Here is a 12,462-nt window from a genome sequence, read left to right as displayed (position 1 = left end):
ACAAAAAGCAGTAAGCATGGGTAAAGCAAAAGTTTTAGTGTTTTCCAAATATTTTACCTTTACCATAATGTACCAATCCCTTTTCCTGACGAGTGTATGAATTGACGAGGTTATGGCAATTTTCGGATAGCTGAAATATAGGACCTGAAAAAAGGTAAGTGATTCCCGAAATGTTGTCGGTGTACAAAATAGATACTCATTTTACATAAGTAATAAATATTTTTGTATTTTTAATTTTTAGAAATACGAAAGAATATATATAAAAGTGAGCAAGTCGCACAAACCTGAAGTATGAATTGTTGAGTGTGTTTATGAAACTACAAAAATTTCAGTAACTTTTCTTCCAGTTAATATAAAACATTTTCAGGGTGGCTACTCGCCAGGAATTCCTTGAATACTTGGAATTATGTGTGAATAATTGACTCCAGGAATTATGCATGAATTCTGCTTGAATTTTTGTCCGTACATGTAAAAAATTGCAACTTTTATTAATCCAAATTCCATTCAATTTTTACGTATTTATTAATACCCTGAGGCAAGTTTTTGACAGTTTAGCTTTTATTTTTATCGAGGAAAGAGAAGAAAAAGAGCTGCGTCTAAAACCGAATCCTCTCAATCTGTTTGCTTTGTTAGTGTCCTTTTGGAGAGAAAAATCTACCTGACATACGGAAGATTATTGCAAGATATCTTGAAGTTGGTTAGGTAAATTTGAAATTGTTATACAATTAACAATTTTTCGTAAATTACTATACCGTAACATTTGTGACTTGTGTTTGTAGATGCATTCTAGTCTGAGTTTGCAAAATGACAATTGTAAACTCTACACCTTAAATTAAATATGGCGGTAATACATAAGGTTGAAATAGAGAAAACATCTACTGTACTGGAACCTTTGAATTTTTGGAAAGTTCACCTTAAAGATCGGGAATTATACTAGAATTTTATCATGACCCTCAAGTGACCACCCTGATTTTGAATGTACTCTATAATTATAACTTAAAAAAATATTAAAGTCTTTCTAGCTGAATTTTCTCAAATGTTTAAATGATGATTGCAAATTATCAGCTGCCATGTTTATTTATGGCTTAACATGAGTAGTATTTTGTAAATTTTTCTACCCAAAATATTTGGTATTTTTACCTTTAAAAATTGTTGAATTTTAAATCAAGATAAATTTAAGCATGTATACAGTTTACGTATTAAATTTCCTTTCGTGTGAGCTTCACCCAATTAGTACATATATTTTGTTTCTTTTCTTTTCTTAGAGGCTACTAAACACCATTAAATGATTACGAGATTAATGTACTTTTACAAGAAGTGATTGTATTATCTACAAAATCCTTATGTACATTATTCTATAAATTATTTATTTAAATAAATCCACCTTGCCGTGGAATGTATGCAGAATTCAAAGTTTATTGATTTTGATTGTTTGGTGTACTCACGTTTTACTTGTGCTCACTCATGATTATCTAACCCTGGAACTTGTAGTGTGTGGAGCATGTGACGTCCGACATTGTCAGAAATTGACAAAACTTTCTTGGTTCATTGTAGGTTTTCTAAATGTTATTGAAACTTGTAGTCTTATCTATTCATTAGACTTGATGCAGAGACTAAGTAATTTTGTTTCTTTTCAGGCCTTTACAAATAGTTTTGCTTTGAAGGAACATCGTGTAATCCACAACCGACAGACACAGATTCTATGTCCGCAGTGTGGGAAGGGTTTTAATAGTGAGAAGTACCTGCAGAGGCATGTAGCTATTGTCCATGAACCCTCTAATGCATTTTCCTGCCCTCTGTAAGTATATAGGCCACATTTCTGTGGTAGTTAATTTAAGTGCTCCCCAAGATAACAACAATAATAAAGGAGCAACAAGGTGTCATACTTTTACAAGAAGAAGTCCAAAGAAACACTTCCTTAAGACAAAAGTAGAAAATAAAGTCCTAGATTTTACAGTATGAGAGTTTGTAGAAATGTGTTATCACTAGACCTCGGATTTTTATGTAATATCAAAGTACAAAATATGTAACAATAATTGATAAAATATGTACCTAAATATGTAGTATCTAAGAATATGTAATAATAATAATCTAGTATCGAAGCATTCTGCTAGATATTTATTTTATTTGAACATATTCAACATAATTTTAAGGACATAAGTTGTTCAAATTAAAATGTTCATCAAATTTATGAACTCAAAAATACTCAGCAACGTGTATATATTTAAGAAACCAATTTTTTCAAATATCAATTTCTTTTCACATCGCAAATTATTGTTGAATATGTAAATATCTAAGAGAGCTCTTTGTCACTTTCGAAACAAATTGTAAAAAAAAAAAAACAGAAAGAACAATGAAATGAAAATACATAGCTACTTTTGTACTTTTTGTACACACGGGGGACATATTGTGTAACTCGCTACGTACAGGAAAGTAGCTTTCTTGTCCAGTCCACGATGCCAAGTTTCGAGATGCTTTGCCTACACCTAAAAGGGGAAACGGAAATATATAACCAGAAGGGGAAGGGGAGGAGAAACCCAAGCATCTTCGGTAAATAACAGTTCCATTTTTTTTTTTTTTTTTTTTTGTCATGTCATCAGGCTGTCTTTCGACTTGCCAGTCAATTTTAGGTGACAATAAGCACTATCTATGCATCTCATTGATTAGAAAATATGACATCACATGAGCTACAAATTCTCATCATGTTTCAGAGATCGAAAAGATAGGAAAAAGGATCAATATAGGAAAAAATTACCAAAATATGTTGTTTTATGTAAAATAAATTAACAAATATGTAATATCCTGGCAAATATGTAAAAATATGTAACATAAAACTTGCAAAATCATGTCGGTTACATAATTTGTTGACATTTTCCTGTTCAAGACATATATCTAGAAAGGAATAGAATATGTAATTACATACAAATCCGAGCTGTAGTTATCACTGTTAGTTTGTTGAAACCATAGTTCAAGCTTACAAAACTCGCTAAATCATTTTATTTTATAAACATTTTTATGTTAACATTCACATAGTTACCATAATTACATTTGTGTCTGAAAATCCTTGGGCATAATTTTTGATCATTCATAAGTAGAGGCACATATCTTTGGTAAATAAAAAAAGCAAAATTTCGGTACAAAAACAGTCAATTTCAAGTTGAAAAGTGGTAAATAAAATAAAATTTTGCAGGATATAAAGTGACATTTTGGTTTTTAAAATGTGAATATAATCCAAAATTTGATTTAAAAACTGGATTTATTATACAAAATAAACATACCTCTTCTAATAGCACATTTATGTCATTACCAGAATATTAAGTTTTTTCCTGTATGAAGAGGTCCATTTTTACTTCTCAAATATTTACAGCAGAATTAATCAATTTTCCGTGAATTGCATAAATGCATAAATTTTAACTGCCTTAGGAAAGTAAATGTAATCCATACCTAGCATTTTGATAGTCAACAACTTTTGGCTAAATTTGGTGAAGGTATAAATTTTGTTTGAATCTTTGTCGGATATCAATGTTTTGTACATTTGATTTGAATTGATTAAAATTTTAATTCATTAAACTACTAGATAACCAGAATAAATGTTTTGTACTGGCAGGCAACATGAATTACAATTTTGCTCATTATTCAAAGCGGCAATCCCTCTAAAAACAGCATTTATACCCTGTATTTATGTAACCATGCTATTGTAATTCATGGTTGCTACACATCTGAGTCTTGTGCAAAATTATGGTTTCTTCAAATTTCTGTAATAAATTTTTGCTTTTATAATATTAGAAAGAATATCGAAGTTAAACTTGCAGTCCAGATATCTGATTGATAACTAAAGTACATTGACAACATGATCATAATTATTGGAAAGGTTGGTGGAGATGAGGTTATAGTCTATTACTTTATAGATCTTAGTCTTGTTGGCAAGGCCTCCCCGATGGTGCAGTGGTAGCGTCGTTGTCTTGTAATCAAAGGGTCCCCGGGTTCGATGCCCGGTGGAGGCACATAGTGGTTCAGATACAACTTTAAACTGTAGGTCCAGTCCCGATTAGCCTTACAGTGCATAAAGTGGACTTAAAACACCAACTCAATTAATCTGTATCTGTATCTCAATCAGTAGGGGCATGCATATTTCGTTTTTGACGAAAAAACTAAATTTGAAAGAACACATTGTAGTTTTAATTTTTCATGTTTTTGAAAGGTGTGAGATGCATTTTGTGACCATGTTTTGTCACGAAATAATGCGAAATGAACTGCAAAAAGCGAAATTAACTCTTAAACACGAAATTCAGGGTTTATTCACCTTCGCGACACCATCTGAGGTCTGAATTATCCTGAGAGTTATGCAATTCCCGGAAAATTGATTAATTCTGCTGTTAATATTGGAGAAGCAAAAATGGACTCCTTTACACAGAAATAAACTTAATAATCTTATAACTACATAAATGTGCTATTAGAAGTGAAATGTTAATTCTGTGGAATAAGTGTAGTTTTTAAATCAAATTTAGGATTATATTCACAATTTTAAAACCAAAATGTCCTTTTATATACCACTTTTCATCCAATTTTTCACAGCTATAACACCGATATTTCATTTTATTTACCGCTTTTGAACCCGAAATTGACTCCGTTTTTGCACCAACATTTTGCTTTTTTATTTACCAAAAATATGTGCCTCTATCAATCAGTCAATCAATCTTGTTGGCAAAAACCAGCATTTTCTACGACACACTAAATCTGCCAGAAAATTAAAAAATGTGTACGGTTTATGAACTTTTTCTATTGTGGAGATCTGTTAGGGTGAAAATGTACCTCTGTCACCTTAGCCTGAAGGCTAGATGCACGTGACTGTAGTAGCACCCAAAGTTTCTTTCTTCTAATTTTCACGTATTCTTATGCGTGTTACTAATTTGGGCTAGGACTTCTTTATGGTGTGAAAATCTCAGGGCAAAAATTAAGAATATCCTCTTTAATGTAAAAGCATCACAACTGGTGATAAATGTATGATTCGAGCGAGAAGAATAGACCCAGTAAGTTCACTGTAATTGCATCTTGCTGTTTTCATAACTTCTTCCCGATAGCTCATTGGTAGCATCGCCGCCTTGTAATCAAGGGGTCCCGGAATTGATACCCGGTGGAGGCACATAGTGGTTCAGATTCCACTTTAAACTGTAGGTCCAGTCCCGATTAGCCTTACTGTGCATAAAGTGGACTTAAAACACCAAATCAATCAAAGCTTCTTGTCATTTTTTAGTATATTATTTTTAGAAATTATCATGAATCTACTCTGTGTTGTTGCATCCATAGAGGATTAGAAAAATGCTGCTTTTCAAACACTTGTAAGGTCAAATTTAGGCATAAATTGTGACTGTTCTCTATTACAGCACAAGTCAATATTTCTTGTTTTCATTGTAACTTCATATCTCTTGTAAAATTTAAATCTGCATATTTAAGTTGATGTTACCATAGTAACAAATAAGAACAGTTGTTGTGATATAATGATAAAAATGTATTTATCAAAATGGGATTTGCTCTATTTTCTTTCTTAAAATGTTCCAGGTAATTGTAAATTTAATGATTTTGTTAACCCACATATGACATTCTTGAAAATATTCTCCAGTTTAATATTGGTTCACATATTAATCAAGGATGTTCATAGCACACACTGAAGATAGATATTAAGAACAATTGTTACAATTGATAATTTGTCTCTTGTTTGGCGAGTCTTGTACATATGTAGCCGAAAGTGTGTTTTTTAAGGTCCATTATGTTTTTTGAGGTGACGAAGATGAAAATATTTAATTAGAGAAAATGTGAAATTTAGGGCTTTACTAAAATAGGAATTGTAGCTTTCCTGGCGAACAAGTGTGATTCGAACAAGTGTTAATCTCGATCCAATGTTTCGAGCACATACTTTGCTCTCATCATAAGGGTGAGAATGCTGGAATCTAACCAAATTGACCTGCCTGATAACCCGAGAACACTAGTTCAAACCAGGGCTTCACTGTATTTGTTTATTTTGATGTTCAGTTGTACTCTTATTTGTAAAACTTAGCTTGATCATCAGAAAATAATTTATTTTTTGTCTGTCTTTGCAGTTGCCCCAAAGTGTTCTCACAGCAGGCTCGTCTGAAAGCTCACCTAATGACACACACTGGGGTCAAGCATATGAAGTGCCTTTTGTGCGACAAGGCCTATTCCGTTAGGAAGTCTCTGAGGCGGCATCTTCTAGAGAAACATCAGGTGTCTCCAGAGCACCCACAGTACAAACATTGCTTCCACGCCATGTCACCTGAGGAAGCGGGTTTACAGATACCTCAGGATGGTGAGTTGAAGAAGGAGGACGGAGAAAACAAGATAGAAGATGAGGAGACGAAGCAGGAAGATGACGAATGTCCGAAGGAAGACGAGAAGGTTGAAAAGGCTTCGAATCCGGGACCGTCCCAAGGAGCGGGAACGACCAAGACTCGAAAAGGTGCAAAGCCATCAAAACGCCAGGCTAGGAAGGACAGCGCGGCATCTCAGGGTGGGGAGACTTCCAAGAAAACTGGGAAGCAGGCGCAGAAGTCTGGAAATCAGACCAAAGCTGCCGGAAGCACTCGGAAGAAGAGAAGAGTAGAAGAGATAGTGTTGAATTTGCAGCAGTCCCTGAGCACGAAGGAAAAGGATCAAGAGCTTCCTTCAGAGGAGGCTTCGGAACACTACCCTCAAATTTTCATCAAAATCGAGGAGGAAGATCCAGAGGAGGATCCAGAGGAGAGCATGGATAAGAATGGATTAGATGACGGAATGATGCACAGATACGAGGAGAACGTGAGAGAACCCACTGAAATCAAAGAAGAGAATGAGGATGACGAAGATCGTTCCGACGTAAGAGAATATTGCGAGACGGGTGACAAAGATGCTTTATCAGATGACGGTACATCACAGTTATCGAGAGAAGATACGGATAGTGCATCTCAAACCGGAAAGAACGACTCAGAGAAAGTGGTGCAAAGTGCCGAAGTAAACGACAACGGTGATGATGACAGTCGAGACAGTGAAGAAGTGCCAACCCTTGCTAGAATCTTCCCACTGGTAGTGAACCCAAGGGGAAGAACGGACACATGGCGTTCTAAAAAGAATATTTATCCGCCCAACCCCAGTGTCACCAAAAGTGCTAATGTAGAAGAGGCTGAAAGACTGGTAATAGATACAAGAAACGTGTGTAGTGTGGAGGAACATTCGGATGGAAACTCAGGGGACAGTTCAGGGAGAGCTACGGGACATGGTGCGTATGAGGTACTCAACTTAGTCATGCAGGAGAGAGGGAAGGAGTGAGGCAAATAGGTCGGTGCACGTTGGTGCTCCACAAGAAATGGTACCAAAGCAAGAAAGGGAGTTCAGGTAACTTGTCTTGAGTAAATCACGTGGCATTATAGTTGTTTTCAAATTGTGATTTATGTATACACTTTTGAGAGCAAATTTATGGACAGAAAAGAGGGGTGAAATTTGTTTAGCAGGGATAAGGGCGTATGGAAAGGATGCGGTGAAGGTATTTGCACAGCATTTCCATGTGACATTATCTGGGTATCGAAGAGGTGTAAGATATTCTGTGTTACCCTTATTTGTCTACTGTTTATATCTTTATTTTCAGTGATTTAGAAATGGATTAGTTTGCTAATCTATGATGACAAACTCCATACACATGTTGTTATTGTTTTTGTATCATGTAAAATTTATTATTATTTTTAATTAAGTTCTCCAGTAAGTTAAGTGTTTATTAAGAAACATGTTCCCATACATGAACTTTGTGGAGAGACGAAACATTTCCCATACATAATTACATACATACTATGATTTTTTCTTTCTAATAAAATATGAAACTATCAGTATTTATGTAGCCATATTCAGTAAACATGACATAGAGTTTGATTATTGTATAACATAAATGTTTGAATGAAATATTTGGCTATAAACCCATATGTTTTATGTAGTGGTTTACATATTAATTCGTATTCGGTTTCTTTTTTTTTTTATGTGCATAATGTGTACACGCTTGACTTCCAAGTGTGTATTGTTGTCTTTAAATCAAAGAATATTGAAAGTACAAGTTTTAATTTTACACTACATTGTTTTTCAATAATTTCAGGAGTGATACTGGTATATTACTGTGTTTAATCTATATTAGATGTATGTTCTCCTTTTTCTTTAATTATGCATGCCCTTTTTTTTTATCGATCTCTTAAGTGAAACAAATTGAAGTGACTAACATAAGTAATGAAAGCCTAAGAGTGCATAGTAGAAGAGTAGTATAATTGGTATTGAATAATAGTATTTTGAAAAAATTTTCTCTTGTTTACCCATACAATTTTGAAGAGTGATCAAGTAAAGAAGCGCTTGATAATTTTTTCTAGTGTTAATCTATCATCTTAATGCCATTATTCTAGCATAATTGGCAAGTGTAGAACCAACATTACATTCAATTTCATTATAGTATTTATGAATTTGTAGTAGGAACAAATTTTTGATAAATGTAGAATTAATGAGAATTGTCTTGGCATTTGCATCCGAGAGTGGTATGTACAGGGTGGGTATGGATGATTATGATCGAGTAGTACTTTGAGAATTATATAAGCATATATTGGTTACTGAGGTTGGGGGTTTTAAAGTTTTACTTATTTCATTGTATATGTTAAAAAGAAATGAACATTCTACAAAACCCACAACCTTTTTTATCTGCCAGTTTTTGTAATCAATTACAATAAAACTGGAACAGCTGCATTTGGCTGGGTCTACCTCACTTCATACATAATAGTAATAATGATAATAAATAATACTTTTGTTGTGATTGTCTGTAGTGTAGTATGTTTATAACCCCATTTAGTGAACGATGAGTTCATTGAACTGAGCTACTATGATGAGCTTAAAAAAAATAGATGATTTTTTCTGAAACGTGGGTACAAAATGCTTAAGTGATGGTAATTTTTTTAACTTGGAACAAATGATTAAGATAAAAAATATTTCTTCAGGTAAATGTAACTGTCATTGGTGTAATGTGCATTGTATGTACTTTTGATTCAACTTTTCCTACTTTATATATTTGTCTAACAAAAGAAAAACAAAAAAGGGTCATAAACGTCAGTACATTTACAGTAATTATTGTGTTTCGTTGTTGTAATCTTTTATGCATTTCAAACAAAATTTTAAAGAATATCTTTTAAAATAATTTGAAGTTGTTATTTCTACACAAATATAAAAGGTAGAGAGATGTGTAAAAAGCCTGAAAAGTACTTGTCGATGTACACAAGTACTACTGGGAGAGGTTAGCATATGGGAAAGTTTAAGAAGCTATATCTGTGCTATACAGTGGAACCTCAATTTTACGTTTTTCCTGGCAAATTGTTATAGAGTTTTACCCTATTGGGATGAAAATTAAATGTATATGTAGGAAAATCTAAAACTGGGGAACGTAATATGGGGGTTTCACTTTGTTTGCAAATTCATCAGCAAACCTGAAGATGTCATTTTTGCAAAGAGCAACATGTCACTGCAGATATGCAACCTTCCACAAGAACAGCTCAAGACACCACTACCATTATTGTTGGTGGTGAAGCAATGAACGTCAAGGTATTCTGACAGGTAATTTAGGTATATGGTTGCATGGGCAAGGACTTCCCCAATGCCATAGTGGGTAACACTGTCATGTTGCAAAAAAGTATTCCTGGTGAAGGTACAGTGGTTTGGATCCCACTTTATACTTCAGGTTCAGTACCACTAGGCTATCTGAGCATAAAGTGCAGTCTTAAACTTTTGACAATTTTATACTAAGGTTGAGCCGATACAAATACAGATACCTTGTCCGATGCTGATACTTCTATAATTCCAGTTTAAAATAAAGGCTAGATACCGAGTCATAACAACTCACTTGTTTGAAGAAGTTTTTGAAATGTTGCAAGCCTTTTTAAAGTATTGCACTTACACAAAAACACAAAATTATTGTTATTATAAGTGTCCCTGCTTCAGTTTCATGTAAAAAAAAATTGTGGATTGGGTAACCTGAGGAGGGAGGAAAACTACGTAAAAAAATAGATTGATCATTTGGCCGGGTCTGTTTATTCCTACTGTCAATTATTTTCTGTCATTTGTCTAAAAACATAGTGGCTCCAGTGTGGGTATCAGCAGTCACACAAGAGTCTTTGGTAAGAATCCACAACACTCCCTTCTCACAGACATTCATCCCTTTCCTAAGAACTCCAGAATCAGCCTAGCATGATGATATGCTGGTTCTGAAAACGTCCACATTCTTAACCCCACGAGCAAGAATTGACAACGAGCGGTTTCTTTTATTACCACATAGCTGTGACCACCAGGCAATTACATGCCTTCATTGTCACATTTGGGCACAGCACTTTAGTCCTGCTTTTGATCTTGTCAGAAGGGTACATCATTTCTCTGAAATCTACATGGAATTCCTGTGTTTGACCCCAAGTCGCAAGGAAGGGTGAACAAACCTTTTCAAAGGACAAATCTTGACAAGTGAGTTGTTTCTCTTGGCTGCTCTTCTAGACACTCGTGATCATTCATATTGGATGGTATTGGCTCAGTCCTATTGTATACTCAAGCTATTGAGCTGCTCCCTCACCCCAAAATGTCTTGGAATCACTTGTTCATAACTGATTTATTTTGTAAAGTACATCCCTAATATATAGTTCAGACTGACCTAATAATCTCAGAAGAGTCAGAATGTTAGATATGATTGTTGAATTTGCAACAAATATAGATTCTTCACTCGTTTGTAAACCCTTAATTGATACAGTAGGTGTTTGTAAGTGAAGAAGAAATACACTGTCCATGGTTTGACAGTACGTATTAATGGTCGTACCCTTTTCCAGAAATTCAACATGAATAACACCTTGGTGGTCCCAAAACACCATAGCCATTGTTTTCTTCGCAGATGTTGTTGTCTTGAATTTCTTGGCCTGGGGTGACGACTGATGTTTCCATGTCATGCTCTGGCATTTTGCGACAACATTCTCTCCATAGACCTCCAACAATTCTCGATGAATTTCAGATGGTTTATTTCCCTTGCCCCATAAAAAATTAATAACAATGCACACCACCTCCTCGGAGTAATGTTCAAGTCGTTGCGCCATCTTTGAATTGCTCTAGGTACCAGATGGGTTGACATAGAAGGCTGTAATTGCCATCAGACTTCCATCACCTTGGTATGTGAAACACAAAAAATTTAATTAGCTACACAAAACTGGGTTTTAGACAAATTCACCTCACTTTTTGATACACCTTTGTAGTTTCATAAATTTTGAAATCAAGGATTTGCAATTGCCTCTTCGTTCCCCCTCTGCAGATGCCCTTGGCCGTCGGGAAGGAAAATGCAAGAAAAATATGAAAACTAATTCAACCTTGAGTATCCTTTAGCCATGCTACTCTTAAATTCTGCTAGCCTGTTTTTTCTTGTACTGTAATGTTTGCTTCCCCTTGCCCCTCTGCTAGATTTAATTTTTAAACTTTTTGGGTCTGTCTGTACATGCGATTTTTGTCGAACGTAGCAGTTTGATTTTTGTCATTCTGCGACATCTGACAAAAATGGCATGCATTGCACTCTTGTGAATCAGATGTTTCTTGGATGTACCAGGATGGCATTTTTTGTCATTTATGATGATTGTCGGATGGAACATCCAACAAAATTCGCAAGCATAAACGGAGCCTTAGTCTGCTTCATAACTGCAAATATGTTGCTGTAATTTTATTACTCTTCTGGCTCATTTAACCTTATTTAGTGTAGCAATGCATACGAAAGTTTTCTTTCATCATCCAGGTGTAATACTGGGTTTGCACAAGTACTTTTACAATGACATTGCTATTCTTCGATATCGAGAAGAAACCAGCAAATCAGGACATGTATGTTGAACAATATCACAAAAAAGTGAAATAGAAATCTGCATTGGTAAGTGTTATAAAAATTTGACAAGTGCTATCACGACCCCTTTTATTCTGTTGAGAGAGAGAAGTTAATGTCCAATGTTATGAAATAAAAATAAATATGTAAATATTTTAATATAATTACTCGAATCATTAAATCATAAAACCGTATCACTATCTTTAGTAACCAACGTTTCTCTGTCATTCCCGCTAAATTTTCACTTTTCAAATTTTCACTTTTCATCTACTGTTTTATACGAGGGGCATCCAGAAATTATGTTCCACTTAGGAGGGACCTTGATTTTTTGCAAACGTGATATTTGCTGCAAAGTAGTGTTTATGAATGTGCAGTGATGTCTGGACACATTTTTCACCCGTTCAAAATAGCGAAATAACTCAAATTTGGCATAAATTGTGAATTGTTGGCATTTCTCGTGATTTTAAAAAAAAATATGCTTTAACAATGAAAAATACCACGAAATTCCAACACTTTTGTCTTTTTTAAGCTTAAAGAAACAAAATGTGATATATTTGTGTATA

General features: G+C 34.4%; 1 protein-coding gene across 2 annotated transcripts in view; it reads left to right on the top strand.

Annotated features, from left to right (window-relative positions):
• The window catches only part of LOC145992240 (uncharacterized), a 35,530-nt gene extending 26,333 nt beyond the window's left edge, over positions 1–9,197 (top strand). For both annotated transcript variants that reach the window (XM_083128585.1, XM_083128584.1), the window contains exons 8-9: positions 1,638–1,798; positions 6,099–9,197. In XM_083128585.1, the coding sequence (XP_082984711.1) occupies positions 1,638–1,798; positions 6,099–7,320 (1,383 nt within the window). In that variant the 3' untranslated portion in view covers positions 7,321–9,197. The remainder of the gene's footprint in view (positions 1–1,637; positions 1,799–6,098) is intronic.
• The last annotated feature ends 3,265 nt before the right edge of the window (positions 9,198–12,462 follow it).

The sequence above is a fragment of the Lepisma saccharinum genome, chromosome 9 (assembly GCF_977018435.1).
Source record: "Lepisma saccharinum chromosome 9, izLepSacc3.1, whole genome shotgun sequence".
Classification (NCBI taxonomy): domain Eukaryota; kingdom Metazoa; phylum Arthropoda; class Insecta; order Zygentoma; family Lepismatidae; genus Lepisma; species Lepisma saccharinum.
The sequence above is the reverse complement of the archived record's forward strand: the minus strand, read 5'-3'. Positions and strand labels throughout refer to the sequence as shown.